At 44.7% G+C, this 18,077-nt stretch overlaps 1 protein-coding gene and 1 long non-coding RNA gene across 6 annotated transcripts in view; one reads left to right on the top strand and one right to left on the bottom strand.

Moving 5' to 3' along the window:
- The window catches only part of LOC124050932 (titin-like), a 226,840-nt gene that overhangs the window by 89,617 nt on the left and 119,146 nt on the right, over positions 1–18,077 (top strand). For all 5 annotated transcript variants that reach the window (XM_046373922.1, XM_046373954.1, XM_046373948.1 and 2 more), the window contains exons 22-23: positions 674–910; positions 17,026–17,204. In XM_046373922.1, coding sequence (XP_046229878.1) covers positions 674–910; positions 17,026–17,204 — 416 coding nt within the window. The remainder of the gene's footprint in view (positions 1–673; positions 911–17,025; positions 17,205–18,077) is intronic.
- Positions 1,664–5,377, bottom strand: LOC124051158. Its single transcript, XR_006841778.1, has 2 exons — positions 4,556–5,377; positions 1,664–1,799 (listed from the first exon to the last, which is right to left on the bottom strand). It is a non-coding gene; the product is annotated as an uncharacterized LOC124051158 (long non-coding RNA).

Here is an 18,077-nt window from a genome sequence, read left to right as displayed (position 1 = left end):
GATAACAGATTTGTTCCAGTTCAGTTCTAGTTAGACAGATGCATGATTGGTCTGATAATTGAGGATCTTGAAGCTTGTCCAGGTCACCTTCCCCCAAATCATATTGGTAGTTTGATCCACTTTGTCCTCTGAGCTGACTGTGAACTGAAGTTCCTCATTTTGATTGTGACTCCTGATGTGCTCTGTGTTACAGTGGTACAGGGTCAGGATGGCTGGGCAGTGACTTACACTCCTACTGAGATCTGTGCCTTAAGAGGATCAACAGTGGACATGAGATGCACCTACGCATACCCATCCAGGATGAATGGCCCTAAAACCATCATTGAGGAAACAACCTGGTTTGTTAATATGAACAGAAATGAACCTTTGGATGTGGAAACAGACCCACAGTATTCAGGTCGTGTGAACCTTCAGTGTGGTGACAACAACTGCACTCTGAGAATCACAGACCTGAGAGAGAGCGACTCAGCTGAGTACAAGTTCATGTTCAAATTAAGCCAACATAAGAGACATATTGGTTCACCTGGAGTCACTTTGTCTGTCACAGGTAACATTTTCACCTGAATATTTATTCCCACTTACATCTGTGTGTGTGTGTGTGTGTGTGTGTGTGTGTGTGTGTGTGTGCTTGTTGACAGTTGAGTCTAAAATGAAGACTTCTGTTCTTCATTAGCACATTTAGATGTCCAGGTGAAGGTGAGCAGATCAGGGGTCTCCCAGTCTTCTAACTCAGCAGAGCTGAAGTGTCACAGCAGATGTCCTCGACCTGAACGTCTTCACTACATCTGGTACAAGAATGGACAGAAGATTGAGGGACAAACATCTCGTCTTTATTCAGTGTCCTCTGGTCCTGCAGACAGCTTTTCCTGTGCTGTAGAAGGATATGAGGCCTTCCGCTCTCCTCCAGTGTGTGAGTTTACTTCCAGTCTTCCACTAACACACCGTCTGGAGGAGCCTTTAACCTTTTGTACTGGACCTTAACTACATGGAACTCAGTGGTGTTTGGTGGTTCATTGAGCAGAATTGGAGGAAAACTAAATCACTGCCTCATGAGATTGTAGACACGTTGGATAAAAATCTTTTATCTGCTGCCTTGACTGTAAACTTTAAGTTTCAGTAAATTTACAAAACAACATTAGACTTTATAACTTCTTTGGATCACAAAAAAATTCACAAAAAGTACAAATCATCATAGAAATTCTGATATTCTGTTTCTGTATCATCATTTTCTTGCTCTCCTGTCTTCAGCTCTATTGGACAGCTGTTGGACATTTTGAGTCTTGAGTCTTCCTTTCTGATGTGGACCTCAGCTGTCAACATACAAAGTGAAATCAGAAGTTAAATGTGTTCATGTGTTCTCCTCCAGATGGTCCAAAGCTTCCCTCTGTGTCAGTGAGTCCCTCTGCTGAGATAGTGGAGGGCAGTTCAGTGACTCTGAGCTGCAGCAGTGATGCTAACCCAGCAGCTAATTACACCTGGTACAAAACTAATGGAAATGGAGTCAGTGTTGAGTCCCAGCTTGTCTTCAAGTCCATCCAGTCCTCTGACTCTGGACAGTATTACTGTACAGCTGAGAACGAGCTGGGGAGGACGACGTCTGAGTCCATCTCTGTGGATGTGAAATGTGAGTAATATTCAGTATTCAGAAACAACATCCAGTGTATAAATCTTTTAGGGTTTAATGACTTGAAAATGGTCTTTGTGTGGATGAATACATTCTTAAAATCTGCTGCTAATCTTTGTTAAATCTTGTCCTCCAGATGGTCCAAAGCTTCCCTCTGTGTCAGTGAGTCCCTCTGCTGAGATAGTGGAGGGCAGTTCAGTGACTCTGAGCTGCAGCAGTGATGCTAACCCAGCAGCTAATTACACCTGGTACAAAACTAATGGAAATGGAGTCAGTTTTAAATCCCAGCTTGTCTTCAGGTCCATCCAGTCCTCTGACTCTGGACAGTATTACTGTACAGCTGAGAACGAGCTGGGGAGGACGACGTCTGAGTCCATCTCTGTGGATGTGAAATGTGAGTGAAACAGTTTGTTTAAAAACAACAAACATCCTGAATGTGTTCAGCCTTTGCAGGAGAAGAAGCAGAACGAGAAGTTTTACTGTTTAGGTCCACTTTCTTCAGCTCTGCTTGCTTCACATTCACTCCAACGTCTCAAGATTACAAGATTACAAGATAGGTTTATTTGTCACATACACAATCATACACGGTACAATGTGCAGTGAAATTCTTTGTGTCCCTGCTACCAAAAAATAGGTAAATAAAAAAAAAAATATATATATATTTTTTTTTAATTTAAAGAAAAAAAAATAAAATAATAAAATTACATTTAAATTTAAAAAAAGTGAAAATGTGCATTATTTACATCAGTGGTATTTACAACTAGTGCATGTAGTGCAGGTGGGAGTGAGATTGTCCAGATTAACGCTCACTGTTGAGCAGACGGATGGCCTGGGGGAAGAAGCTTTTCCTCATCCTCTCAGTGTTGGTTCTCAGGCAGCGGAACCGACGGCCTGATGGCAACAGGGAGAAGAGTGAGTGTCCGGGGTGATGGGGCTGCCTGAGGATCTTCTCGGCTCTCGACCTGCATCGTTTGGTGTAAATGTCCTGCAGGTCGGGTAAGGTTGTTCTGATTGTCCGCTCAGCTGAGCGGACTACCCTCCTAAGGGCCGAGAGGTCCTGCTTTGTGCAGCTGCCCATCCATGTGGTGATGCTCCCACTCAGGATGCTCTCAGTGGTGCAGGTGTAAAAGTTCCTGAGCACCTTGAGGGGGAGCCTGAAGTCTCTGAGGCGTCTGAGGTGGAACAGACACTGCCTGGCCTTCTTCACAGTCCTGTTAACGTGCAGTGACCAGGACAGGTCCCGTGTGATGGTCACACTGAGGTATTTAAAACTGTCCACCCTTTGCACCTCAGACCCGCCGATGCAGAGTGGACGGATGTCCTTCTGCTGCTTCTTCCTGTAGTCCACAATCAGCTCCTTAGTTTTGCTGACGTTCAGCAGGAGGTTATTCTCCTGGCACCAGCTCTCCAGGTGGGTGACCTCCTTCCTGTAGGCCTCCTCCTTGTTGTGGGAGATTAACCCCACGATGGCTGTGTCGTCAGCAAACTTTATGATGGTGTTACTGTCTGATGTGGACACACAGTCATGTGTATACAGGGAGTACAGCAGGGGACTCAGCACACAGCCTTGGGGGGATCCAGTGTTGAGGGTGAGAGGGGATGAGCTATGGGGGCCCACGCGTACCACCTGTTGTCTGCCAGTAAGGAAGCTGTGGATCCACCTGCACAGGGAGGAGTTCAGTCCAAGATCACACAGCTTGGTTACCAGCCTGGAGGGGACTATGGTATTGAATGCTGAACTGTAGTCCACAAACAGCACTCTCACATAGTTCCCCATCCTAGTGTCCACGTGGGAAAGTGTCTTGTGCAGCAGGAAGGTTATGGCGTCGTCTGTGGATCTGTCTGGGCGGTATGCAAACTGTAGGGGGTCCAGGTTGGGGGGCAGAGAGGAGGTGATGAATGTTTTGACCAGCTTCTCAAAACATTTCATCACCACAGATGTGAGGGCAATGGGGCGATAGTCATTGGGGTTACTGGGCTGGGCTGTCTTTGGGACGGGGACTACAACAGACTTCTTAAAGCAGCTGGGAATCACACACTGTGAGAGGGAGAGGTTGAACATCGTTGTAAACACCGGTGCGAGCTGTTCCGCGCAGGCTTTGAGGACTCGACCGCTAATGCCGTCAGGCCCTGCTGCTTTCCTGGTGTTTACACTTTTAAACATCCTTCTCACCTCCAGCTCCGTCACAGTGAGCGTCACCTCTTCACCGGCTGGGAGCGCAGCTTCTTGCCTGCTGTCCGACTCGAAGCGAGCAAAGAAGTTGTTGAGCTCATCAGCCAGAAAAGCGTCGACTCTCATCGCGGGTGGATGTGTAGCTTTGTAGTCCGTGATGGTGCGTAGTCCCTGCCACAGCGCCCTGGAGTTGCTCCCCTCCATCTGCAGCTCCAGTCTTGCGGCGTAGCGGCGTTTAGCCCCCTTCACCGTCCCACGGACAGCGTAGGTGGCTGCCCTGTACAGCGTCATGTCTCCGGTGGCGAGTCCTGAGTTGTAGGCGGCGGTGCGGGTCCTCAGCGCGTCGCGGACAGTTTTGTCCACCCACGGCTTCTGGTTGGGAAAAGTTCTGGTGGAGGCTGTTGGTGTTACGTCTTCCACCATTTTCCCGATAAATCCCACAACCACTTCCGTGAACTCGTTGAGGTCACCGTCCGAGCTGCACCGAAACATATCCCAGTCCGCTGAATCCAGTGCGCCCCGCAGAGCGGCCTCTCACATCCATTTGTCAGACCACATTCAGTCTAAAATGCTGACACACAAAGCAACAATTTGAGTCAAATCAAATCATTTATCTCCTCCAGATGGTCCAAAGCTTCCCTCTGTGTCAGTGAGTCCCTCTGCTGAGATAGTGGAGGGCAGTTCAGTGACTCTGAGCTGCAGCAGTGATGCTAACCCAGCAGCTGAATACACCTGGTACAAGGAGGATGAAGACTCACCAAAAGCATCAGGACAGAACTTCACCATCACTGACTTCAGAGCTGAACACAGTGGGAATTATTCCTGTGAAGCCCAGAACATAAGAGGAAGTCATAGGAACACCTTACATCTGACTGTTGTGGCAGGTAAGTTATCTCCATTCACCTGCACTCACACACCTGTTGACTGCACCTGACCACAGTCACATATTAATGTGTAACAACTCAAAACTGGCGCAAAGAAAGTCAAATTTCTTGTCTGCATTTGTAGACAGTTTTCCTGTAGCTGTGCTCATGGAGGAACCTCCATCATGTCAGAGGTGGATGACTGAGTGATTAACACACAGTATCAGCTGCAAAGTGATTCGTCAGTCAGGTCCGACTACTGAGCTTCATCACATGTCTGTCTGTATTTCCAGGAACTTCATCAGTAATAACGAACATCATCAGGTCGACTCTGGTGGTCTTCATGTTGATCCTTCTTCTTCTTCTCCTGAGTCTGTGGATGAGGTAAAACAATCAGAGTCCATCAGTTCAGTCATTTCTCTTTGGTTTTCTTCTTCAGACTTCCTTTGGTTTTAGTCTTGTGATTTTCATTATGTCAAATTGTTGTGTTTGTTGGACTCCATCCAATCCAGGAAGAAGAAAACTCTGAGCTCCACCACTGAAGCACATGAACCTGTAGAGACGATAGAGGTGAGAGAGAGAGGCCCTGCTGACCAAACTTCTCCTGTATCACAGTTACAAGAAGTCGGCTTTTAAATGCTCTGACAGTGAAGAAGGTGTGAAGTGAACTCGTGTTTAAAATCCAACTTGCTGAGCAGAAGTCAGTCATGTGTTTGGTCGGACGAAGAAGTGAGTTTTGGATCAAATCTACCGATTTGCCGGTTTCACGAATGTGTCGTCTGTCCCCATCGGTTGGACTCTTGTCCAGCGTATGAGAACGTCTCAGACTTGACTGCAGCGCAGACAGAAGACACAGCAGCAGGAAGACGTGCTGTGAAGTCCAGTCAGCTTCGAGCCTCCTGCAGCCAATAAAACTTCAGATTTACAGTCTCAGTCACAAGTGAAAGTTTACACAAGTTTTGTGTGATTTTGTTCAGCTGCAGGTGAACCAGAGGCGGGACTCACCTGATGGAAACAAAGCAGGACGACACTGAAGTATCAGAGTGGAGAGCGAGGCTGTGGAGGAGGTGGACACATTTACCTTCACCTCCAACAGTTTTCATGTTCAGGTTTCAGCAGCAGCAGCAGCAGCAGCAGCACAGACAGTCAGTAACAGTCAGTAACAGTCAGTAACAGCATGTGGCAGAAAGTTCAGAAGAATGTGGCAGCTTGAACTGAATCCTGTCCAGGTGTCAAACATGATTTATTGATCAGATCAGCTGATGATCAGGTGGTGTGTGACTGACTGACTTATAACTTCCTGCTTAAAGCATGTAAGCTTATTTTTGCCTGTAGAGTTTGTCATATCAGAGAAATTTTGACTGTAGATGTCATGAGAAATGTTCATTTGAAATGAAAAAACATAATAAATAAGTTTAGAAAAACCCTGATGAGCCTGTGGGTTTGCACCCGTCCTGGCTGACAAAGCCAATAACGTCTGTTCAAACACTGACAGATATAAAGATGGACGACGCGTTTTAACTTCCTCCCACTGCAGAAAAGTCAAATCTGCTGGATACGAGTGCTACCATCTTGTGCTGATGGGGTCATCCACAGTCTGCGACTGCGCAGTCGTGATCGGGTGGCGGAGCCGCTGGTTGGAGTTCCCGTCCATCCACCCGCCTGAATGAATTTCAAGCAGCACTCAGCTGTCAGTGGTGACGTTTCACCTCCTTTTTAATCACATCAAATAACTAATTCAATCCAAACTTCCCAGGAAATAAAAATACTTCCGACACTGAGTTTGTACTTTTGTCAGGTCAGTGAGCTGTACTGCAGCCGGCCACCAGGGGGCGATCCAGATGTTTGGAGCTCTCATGTCGTCCATCCTCATATCCAGTCAATGGGTCAAACAGAGACAGCGAACTGAAAGCATCACATTTCACTCCATGTACAGTTTGGATTTTCACACACTGAAGTCAAACATGAGAGCAGCAGTCGCACACTTTGATCCATGTTACACTGTCCAAGTATTCCTGTGTCTGATTCAAGTCAACAGGCAGCTTCCACAACAAGTGAAGGAGCTGCTGGACAAATCTGTAGGTGGGAACATTAGTGAGCCAAAAGGTTTGGATTTCAGCTTTTGTGTTTGTGTTTCACATTCTTATTTTATCTACCACACATTTAAGACAAATGACATTCAAATGTGTTTTCAGCTTTGGCTCATTCCTCACATTCTCACTTTGTAGGAGCTGCTGGATTATTGGTCTTTTGATTTGTTTGGTCTGGTTGCCACGGTGATATGCATGCTTTGGGTCACGTGAGCAGCGCAAATGACAGCCATAGGCTGCACGAGGGGCCAAATCAGCTGCACTGTGGGAGGAGAGAGGCGAGTTTGGTCGCCGTAGTTTTTGTTCAGTTTGATCGCTTTTGTCCCACACTCACAAACAGCGCACTTTTCCCATCATATGTGCGTGTGGAATCAGAAAGCCGCTGTAGCAGCCGTTTGGTTTCTCATTAAATGTCGTGAAACTTACCTGGACTCAGCGCGCTTCTCTGGAAGTGCAGCAGCGCGTCATACAGACCTACAGGACCTAATCTCTACGTCTCCAGAGACTTTAAAGGGACCGGGAAGTCGCAGTATTTGTCAACAGAAAGGCAGAAAGTGATCGCTCGCAGCGCAAAGGAATCAGCGAGACGCCCAGTAAGTGCGGCGGTGTCAAGCAAAAGTCAGACAAAGCGCCACATCATACATCTGTCATGGAGGACAGGTAAGCTCACCTGTGCGTGTGTGCGTGTGTGTGTGGAGAAGGAGTCCGGACTGCATCAGTGTCGAAGTGTCTCCGTGTGGAACATTTGAATGAAGGACTGCTGCTCGGATATGCGCTGTCTGTGCGTCATGTTTGCTCTGCGCTCTGAATGACGTCTGCACTTTGTCGCTTGTATATGCGAAGCTTTATGATGTTCAAGGAGGAACGCTGATGCTGCTTTGTTGAGATGAATTATTCTGATTTATTGTTCATTGTGGATGAATTGAAATGCAACGCTCTGCTGAAAACTGAATGAGACGTGGTTAAAATGAGTCAAACAAATGACGCTGCCTCGTGCTCTGACATGGAGTCTGGGAAAAGGCAAAGCAAACTCACTGAAAGGCTTGTGGTGTAATTTCTAAGTAAGCTGTGATGAGCTAAAGTTGTAGTATGCAATGCCATATGACAGCATGAAGTGGTCATGTTATGTTCTGGTTTTGATTGAAGAAAAAGCTCCAGCTGTTTTAAAAAGGTCCAACTGTTTAAGGGCCTGTAAGCTGGAAGGTAAAACTATGTAGTGTGAAATTGTTTATGGTAGTGAAACACTGTTTATGTAACCTCATTGTAATCACTGTGACCCTGAAAAGAACATTTTATTGTAATCTTGCATAAAACAATTATTTTTTTTTTTAAAAAAATGTTACACAAAGAGGCCTGGAAATAATGGTGTCTAATGCCAGCTGAAACTGGAAGCCAGCCCAGGGAAGAGAAATATTGGTGTAAACTGTGTTTTAGAAGTAATTAAAAATAAATAAATCAGTTCAATTCTATTCAATTCATTTTATTTATATAGCACCTTATACAATCAAACTTGTCTCTAGATGCTTTACAGAAACCCAGAGCCTGAACCCCCGAGCAAGCAGACAGTGACAAGGAAAAACTCCCTTTTAACAGGAAGAAACCTTGAACAGGACCCGACTCACAAGAGAGAACCATCCTGCTGATAGTCAGCCAGGTGAAAGAGGGGGAGAAGAGGTAGACAGGACAGAGAGGATGAAAGAGAGAGAGAGAGAAACATACATGCAATAAACATCATACATTACAAGGACAAACATGACTGGTTGTTATAACTGGAATTCTGAAGACTATGTATTGTATGTATTTGTTATTCAGCTGATCTGTTGTTTAAGTTAGTTATAATAGCACTACATAGAAGGACAACATGGGCAGATGTTGACAGTAGACACTGGGTTTGTCAGAGGATGCAGTTCAACATGTAGATCTGGATGGAGAGAGACCTGCAGAGAGATACAGAGAGAGAAAGAAAGGGAGGGAGAGAAACAAAACTACAAGGAGACCTGGACACACAGTTAGTGACATAAAATAATGAATTATATGTTGATCTGATGAGAGGAGAGGAGGTGGGGGAGTAGAGATGGTGGTGGTGTTGGGGAGGTGGGGGAGTAGAGATGGTGGTGGTGTTGGGGAGGTGGGGGAACTGCTTGGTGGATCATGTTTGTGTCCCCCGGCAGCATAGGCCTGTAGCAGCTTAGCCATGATAGAGATTAAAGGTTAACAGTTAGTCAGACCTGTTCTACCTGTGGCTGTCTGTCAAGAAGTGACTGTAACTATGCCTATGTAGTGGGTCTGAAATAGCCTCATATAGTTTATTAGGTTAACAGACACCCCCTCTTTTTCACTTTTATATTTGAACCTTAAATTAACGTAGACACAAGCAGTTCACCAAAAAACGTTACTACTTTGCACCAGAAGAGGGTGCTCTAACACCAGTGGGTCCAAGCAAGCAGTCTCTGCTCTGCTCTGCTCTGCTCTGCTCTGCTCTGAGCATGTGCAGAGAATAAATGTGCCGAGCAGCAGCATCAAGCTAACAGCTCTCTTGTTTGTTGGATTCACGGCCGCACAGACACACTGACATTTAGTCACTCTAGGCCGCTGCCTGAGTGACTTATGCTGCCGGACCAGAGACCTCTAGCTCTGGCGCCGGTAACACCTACCAGCCCTACACGCTTTGTTTGAGGCTAACTATATGCTTTGCTAAACAGAAAGGTTTTAAGTCTGGTCTGAAAAGTGGAAGTGGTGTCTGCCTGTCGAACCCAGATTGGCAACTGGTTCCACAGCAGGGGTGCCTGATAGCTAAAGGCTCGTCCTCCCGTTCTACTTTTATGAATTCTGGGAACTGCAAGTAAACCTGCACTCTGTGATCTGAGTGATCTATTGGGAATATATGGGACTATTAGATCCTGCAGGTATGATGGGGCTAGTCCATTTAGGGCCTTATATGTAAGTAGGAGAATTTTAAAGTCTATTCTGAATTCTACCGGAAGCCAGTGAAGAGAAGTTAAGATGGGGGAGATATGATCCCTTTTACTGAGTAATTTACAGAGTAATTTGGACATCCTGATAATAGTGAGTTGCAGTAGTCCAGCCTAGAAATAACAAAAGCATGAACAAGTTTTTCAGCATCACTCTGAGAGAGGACGCTCCTAATCTTAGCGATATTACGGAGGTGAAAGAAGGCGGTCTTAGAGGTCTGTTTAATGTGATGGATAAATGACACGTCCTGATCGAAGATAACGCAGAGGTTCCTTGCAGTCGTACTGGAGGCCAAAGTAATGCCGCCCAGAGAGAGAATATTATCAGCTATTCTAGTTCTAAGATGTTTCGGGCCAAGAACAATGACCTCAGTTTTGTCTGAGTTTAATAATAAAAAATTGGAGGTCATCCAGTCCTTTATGTCCTTAAGACACACCTGGAGTCTGGCTAACGGCTTTGTTTCTTCAGGCTTTGAGGATAAGTACAACTGAGTGTCATCAGCATAACAATGAAAGTTTATGTCATGTTTCTGAATAATATTTCCTAGAGAGAGCATGTATAAGGTGAACAGGATCGGCCCAAGCATTGAACCCTGTGGAACACCGAGGCTAACCCTTAAATGTGAAGAGGAAACATCATTAACGTGAACAAAGTGAAATCTATCTGATAAATATGATTTAAACCAGCGCAGCGCAGTCCCTGTGATCCTAGTCTCATGTTCTAATCTGTGTAATAAAATGCTGTGATCTACAGTGTCAGAAACAGCACTGAGATCCAGTAGAACGAGTATGGAGACAAGTCCGCGGTCTGATGCCATGAGGAGGTCATTTGTAACTTTAACCTGTGCTGTTTCTGTACTGTGATGGGCTCTGAAGCCAGACTGAAACACTTCAAAGAGACTGTTCCTGTGTAGGTGATCAGTTAACTGATTTGCAAACACTCTTTCAAGTATTTTAGAGAAAAATGGGAGGTTGAATATCGGCCTATAGTTTGCTAAGATGTCTGGGTCAAGTGAAGGTTTTTTAAGCAAAGGTCTGATAACAGCAGTTTTAAACGTCTGTGGTACATAACCTGTTGTTAAAGACAAGTTGATCTGATCTAAGATCTAAGATCTAAGATCAGAGGAAAGATGTCCCTGAGGAGCTTTGTTGGGTTGGGGTCTAAGAGACATGTACGAGGCACTGACACTATTTCTATGGGATTGTTAAACTTAGTATTACTGTGTGCATTTATATTTTTATTTATTCTACTTTTAACGGAGGGTGGCAGTCCTACAGAAGCAGCAGAGAAGTGTGTAAGACAGCAACTCTGCCTCCTGGCCTCGACCCTGGGTTGTCAGGGGGTTGGTTGTCTAATAAACTTGGCCATATTGGTAGAAATAAGAGCCACACCACCCCAGGTGGGATGAACTGCTGCTGGCTAGCTGTCGGGGCTACTGGCTATGATCTACAGTACGGAGGCGGGCCTCTAACTCACTCAGCCTCGCCTCCAAAGCTACGAATAAGCTACACTTTCTACACATCTCACTCTCACTAAAGGAGGCAGAGGAATAGCTAAACATTTCACACACTTTGCAGAAGACGGGAGAAGTCATGCTAGCACTAAGCTAAGCTGAGTGGGGATCGGGGAAGGAAAGAATCCAGAGGATCGTGCAGTTAATAAACTTTTCCTAAAGTGCTTGTGTACTTATTTGTCAAAACCAACCACAGTGAAAGCTAACACAAAGTATGTCGATTGAAGTAAATCCACACCACCGAACACCAAACGCAGGACAGAGCAGAAACAGGAAGTGGCGCAATAAGCAATACGTTACCCAACCACAGCAGGAGCATGAAAGGATGAAACATATGCATGATGAATCACACAGTTTGGGAGCTTCATCACATGTGGGTTACAGTCAGAAAAGTGGATGTCAGCTGGTTTGTTCTTCTCTTGTTGTTTTCTTCTGAATATTTGATGTCAGGTTGAACTGAGTCTGAGGATGAAATGTGATTTCTACATGTAGCTGTTTTGTCTTCATGTTGCATCTGAGTGAAGGTTGATGAAGATCAGTGATGAGGAAGCTTCTGAAGGTTCATTCTGACTTTGTTTCTTCCTCCAGGGTGGAACCTGGTGGAGATCAGTGGCTGAAACCTGGACTGAGGAAGTGTAAGTGTGTGTTCACTTTGATTCATGAAAACAAGGCAGCACACGTTAAAGCAGTTCAGATGTAAAGCTTGTGTCTCTGCATTCAGACAGAAGATCCAACAAGACGAGTCACTGTGAAGTTCTGATCTAATGAACAGTCAGTCTGTTAATGAAGCAGCAAATGAAGCCATCAGGTGTGTCAGATGACAAACTGCTGCTGTATTGTGTCTCGTTCTCTCCATCAGATGCCTGTGAACTCACAGTGGACACAAACACAGTAAACACAAACCTCAAACTGTCTGACAACAACAGGAAGGTGACATTTGAGACAGAGGAGCAGCCTCATCCTGATCACCCAGAGAGGTTTGACTACTGTCAGCTGCTGTGTAGAACTGGTCTGACTGGTCGTCATTACTGGGAGGTCGAGTGGAGTGGAGGAGTTTATTTATCGGTGGCTTACAGAGGAATCAGAAGGAAAGGATACAGTGATGACTGTCTGTTTGGAGGGAATCATCAGTCCTGGAGTCTGAGGTGCTCTGATGATGGTTTCTCTGTGTGGCACAATAAGAGAAGAACAGACCTCTGTTCCTCCCCCTCCTCCTCCTCCTCCTCCTCATCCCCCTCCCCCCCTTCCCCCTCCTTCCCCTCCTCCTCCCCCTGCTCCTCCTCCTCCTCCTCCCCCTCCCCCTCCTCCTCCCCCTCCTCCCCCACCTCCTCTGTCTCTCACAGAGTTGCAGTGTATGTGGACTGTCCTGCAGGCACTCTGTCCTTCTACAGAGTCTCCTGTGACACTCTGATCCACCTCCACACCTTCAACGCCACATTCACTGAACCTCTTTTTCCTGGCTTTGGGCGCTGGTTTGGCTCCTCCTCAGTGTCTCTGTGCTCAGTGTAGGAGGGATAAAACATTAAATGTTAAATTTAGAAATGTTATTGTTGTTTTGTTTGGTGTTTTTGTTGATGATTTCAAATCATTTAAATATTTTACTTTTTCTGGGGGAAAGTTTCACCCACAGAGTGTAGAGCAACTCAGATTCAGTTTGACCTAATGACGCAGTTTTAGCTGATCTTCATAAACATGTGGTTTCAATCATTTCACTTCATTTTTAAAGCATTTTTGTTTTTATTCTTAAGCTCCTCACAAACAGGAGTGACGGGAAGTTTAACCTGTAAAAACAATCAGAAAACAGTCACTCAGTTGAAAAAGAAAAAACAAACAAACAGAAAACTATTGAACTGTGCCTGTAAATTCCTGATTATTTTCTGTTACACAGCGTCTCTGTGCTGTTTCTAGTCAGGCGTGCTACATGACAGCTCGGGGTCCTGATGCCGACGAGCAGCCCAGGGTCCTAGTGCCGTTAGATCAGGGTTGTGTGTGCGGCAGAGTGTATGTTACGTCCGTATTGCCCTCATGAGTTAATGAAGGGATGCGCTTGTGAAGAAGTAAGTGGTGGATAACACGTAGCGGTTGTTTGTGTCAATGAATGTTGCGTTTATCCCGCGTTTGTTCTGTTGAGAAGTACTTTCTTTCACTGTGTAACTCCAGCCGAGCTAACACAGGTCGGCTAGCGATGCTAATTACGTGGAATTGCACGAGTGTGTGTGTGTGTGCGTGACGTGCGCGAGCTCAGCTAAGTTATTATCTGTTAACGTTTCATTGTATTTCAGTTGTATTGCTGTGTGTCGCTGCAGTATGGAGTTAGGATGAGAAACCTTAATCTTAATATGTAAAGGTTTGTAATATTGTGGATATTTCTGAATTGTTTATAGTTTATACCTTTCCTTTCCTCCACCTTTCTGGCATTCTGTAACCCTGCATTCAACTTCATATAAAGACCCATAAAGAAACACTGTGTGTGTCGTGTGCTCTCTGACCGGAGCTTCTGTTGTGGGTGGAGTGGCTCCACCATCATCATTCACAGCAAGCATCCCCACCTGCACTGTTGCAAAGGTCTGTGACCGGAGATGGAAGCCACGCAGAGTCTTCAGGATCTCTTGGACCTCAGCAAGTTTATTTATGAAAGACAACATGTGAAACTCTAACAGTAACTGTTACAACTTCAGTCAATGTCTGCAACCCAGCAGAAAACACACAGAGAGGAAAAGAAATGTAGAAAATGACAAATCATAAAAGGTGACTGACTGTCTGTCCCCACTGCTGCATGAAAGACATGGAGGACCTTGGACAGCTCCAGGATCAAAGTCCTGATTCAGTATCTGTGATGTTACACTGTCCTCTAGTGGTGAAGTTTGTGTGTCACAGTCAGGCTTCATCACTCTGAGTGCTCCCTCCACTGTCTGCTTTAAAGGCTCAGTCCACCCAAATGACAAAGTACAAATTACATGTGATTCGTTTCCTGTCTTTATTTTAATCCCAGTTTATATGTTGGACATCTCTGCACTCAGTTTGTCCAACCGAAGCACCTAAACAGCCCAAAGTCATTAAAACGTCTTCTGATTAACATCATTATATCAGCATTGTGTGTCCATGCCGGATCCTCCCAGTCCTCTTGCTGATGTGTGTCACATGTTGATGTTTTGTTAACAGAAACGAACACCTTTAGAGTTTGTAACACAGCGCAGCTTTGTTGTGAAGTGGGCGTTTACTGGCACTTGGCTCGTCATGTATGTTAATAATCTAAAGAGGAAGGAAACGAAGCCGCTCAACAGCCTCACATCTGCCTTCTGCTTACTGACCGTAGAGGAAAGACGTCTTTAAGGACGACGACCTTCTTCAGAGTAAGTAGAATTATTTATTGATGTGACTGATACTGTGGACCTCCTGTGTACTTATTATTTCATCTGCTGACATGTTTTATTGTGTGTGAAGCCTCACAGAGAGATGAGAGGAGCAGCTATGAGTTTAAGTGCAGCAGCCAGTGGATTTGTTGTCTTCCTCCTCTCTGTGTCAGGTACTGTATATCTACAGTTACATTCACTGCATTCAAAGAGGGGAATGTGGCAACATGTGGGCTGAAGCTCACATGTGGAAATCAGTGGATCAGAGTTGTGTGAAGGGAAAACTTCCCAGAAACACTTTGGATCATTTCTGTTTGATTTTGTGTCAGTTGTAATGAATATCAGTAAGATGTTCTGCTGTGTTGGCCAACATGTGTTGCTGTTGTCTTTTGCATAAAGTAGCTGTGTGCTAAACACTTTGACATGCTGTGAAGTGAGAATATTGTGGCTTTTATTCCTAACTGTTTCCTCCTCAGCCTGTTTCATTTGCTCTAAAGCCGACCCTGCTTGTAGAAGCTGCAGCTCTCGTGGAGGACGATTAGTTTCTCTCTGCAGCTTCTTTTATGACAGTGAAGTTTTTTGGAGGGATGTTGGTCTCACAGTGAAGTCGCCACATACTGACTGAACGGCTCTCATATTATCATACGTCTGCACCAAACCCTGCTAGTTCATGTTGTGCTGTCTGACCTCAGTGTGATGTTTCCACCCTCAGAGCTGACGGTTGTTTCACCTTTTATCTTAGTGTCAAAGTTTGCTGCTGAAAACAGTTTCTCACACCTCAGTGTTCTGCTTTTCTTTTTAGTCTTCACACGTCAGTCAGCAGCAGCCTGAGCACAGAGTGAACAGAGAGAGAACTAACCAAGACAAACACAGACTCTCTCATAATGAATATTTGTCCTCTTATCCTGGTCAGTAAAGCTAATAGACTAAATAAAGACTAATAAAGCCACCTTTCTTTTCAATAACAGTCATGAGCCTTCCATTCATGGAGTCTGTCAGTTTCTCGATCTGTTGATGATCAACTTGTTGTGGAGCAGCAACCACACCCTCCCAGACTGTTCAGAGAGGTTTACTGTTCTCCTTCACCGTATGTCTCCCGTTTAAGAAGGAACCACAAGTTCTCTCCGCTGCTTCATTGCACCTCAGTGTATACCAGTACTACTCTGCTGTGCAATACTCTGCTGTCATGATTGTACTGTTGCGCAATAATACTACTCAGTCGTGCAATACTTGGACTTGTGCAATACCACTATGCTGCTGTGCATACTCTGCACCTTATTTATGTATTCCTTGCAACTGTAAATATTTCTTAGATAGGCTTGTATATCTGTTTATATTTTTAGCTGTACATGTTGTTGTACATTTTAGAACCTTTATTCTATTTACCTGCTCTAATCTACTGCTTCTTCCTCTGCATCTGTTGGCCTGCTCTGAACGACATCTCACTGTAGTGACAAGAAAGGCTTCTATTCTATTCTATTCTGTTCTGTTCTATTCTGTTCTGTTCTGTTCTGTTCTGTTCTGTTCAATAGGGTTTAGGTCATCTTGAAGGCCTTTACTGGTCAGCCACACAGTGGAGTACTTTCATGCATGTGATAGAGCACTGTCCTGCATAAAAATCATGGTCTTCTTGACAGATGCAGACTTTTCCCTGTGCTGCTGCTTGAAGAAAGTGTCTTCTGAAAACTGGCAGTAGGTGTCGGAGTTGATTTTGAGTCCATTTTGAACCGGAAAAGGTCCAACTAGCTCATCTTTAATAATCCCAGCCCAAACCAGCACCCCACCTCCACCTTGCAGCACTGGAGAATCATGGCTTCCTGCGAGCTTCACGTTTGATTCTTGTCAAATCTTTGGCAGTTAATTTGAGTCTTTTTCTCTCAACGTGTTTTTTGCGACCCTGTTGACTATTTGCAACGAAACGTACATGGTTCTGTTATCACGCCCCAATATCTTAGTGATATACTTAAATACAATAAGTATTCAGATTTATACAGCTTGGAGTTGTGAACATGATGCATAAAATGATGATATGGTCAGAATACTCACTTGCCTAATAATTGTGCTCACAGTGGATGTAAAATGTCTTTCATTTGCTTTGTGTGTGGAGGACTTTTTGTTGACTCATGAGATTCACTTTTCAGACATTTTGTTGACAGTTTGTAGAATGAATGGACCAAAGCAGAAACAACCAGAAGTAACAAATATTCCTGTGTCCCAACACTGATAAAATATGATCAACAGCTGATAACATATTTGTTCCAGTTCAGTTCTAGTTAGACAGATGCATGATTGGTCTGATAATTGAGGATCTTGAAGCTTGTCCAGGTCACCTTCCCCCAAATCATATTGGTAGTTTGATCCACTTTGTCCTCTGAGCTGACTGTGAACTGAAGTTCCTCATTTTGATTGTGACTCCTGATGTGCTCTGTGTTACAGTGGTACAGGGTCAGGATGGCTGGGCAGTGACTTACACTCCTACTGAGATCTGTGCCTTAAGAGGATCAACAGTGGACATGAGATGCACCTACACATACCCATCCAGTATGAATGGCCTGAAACCCACCATTGAGGAAGCAACCTGGTTTGTTAAAATGAGCAGAAATGAACCTGTGGATGTGGAAACACACCCACAGTATTCAGGTCGTGTGGATTCTCAGTGTGGTGACAACAACTGCACTCTGAGAATCACAGACCTGAGAGAGAGCGACTCAGCTGAGTACAAGTTCATGTTCAAATTAAGCCAACATAAGAGACATATTGGTTCACCTGGAGTCACTTTGTCTGTCACAGGTAACATTTTCTTCTGAATATTTATTCCCACTTACATCTGTGTGTGAGTGTGTGTGTGTGTGTGTGTGTGTGCTTGTTGACAGTTGAGTCTAAAATGAAGACTTCTGTTCTTCATTAGCACATTTAGATATCCAGGTGAAGGTGAGCAGATCAGGGGTCTCCCAGTCTTCTAACTCAGCAGAGCTGAAGTGTCACAGCAGATGTCCTCGACCTGAACGTCTTCACTACATCTGGTACAAGAATGGACAGAAGATTGAGGGACAAACATCTCGTCTTTATTCAGTGTCCTCTGGTCCTGCAGACAACTTTTCCTGTGCTGTAGAAGGATATGAGGCCTTCCGCTCTCCTCCAGTGTGTGAGTTTACTTCCAGTCTTCCACTAACACACCGTCTGGAGGAGCCTTTAACCTTTTGTACTGGACCTTAACTACATGGAACTCAGTGGTGTTTGGTGGTTCATTGAGCAGAATTGGAGGAAAACTAAATCACTGCCTCATGAGATTGTAGACACGCTGATAAAAATCTTGACTGTAAACTTTAAGCTGTAAAATAACAGCTCGGACTGTAAATTTACCAAAACAACATCTGTCATCATGTGTTCAGACTTTATAAATTCTTTGGATCACAACAAACTTGTGCAGATCATCACAGAAATCCCCTGATTATCTGTTCTTGTATCTTTAGGTGATACTTTGTGAT

The sequence above is a fragment of the Scatophagus argus genome, chromosome 2, assembly GCF_020382885.2.
Source record: "Scatophagus argus isolate fScaArg1 chromosome 2, fScaArg1.pri, whole genome shotgun sequence".
Classification (NCBI taxonomy): Eukaryota; Metazoa; Chordata; class Actinopteri; family Scatophagidae; genus Scatophagus; species Scatophagus argus.
This window is presented reverse-complemented; position numbering and strand designations above follow the sequence as displayed.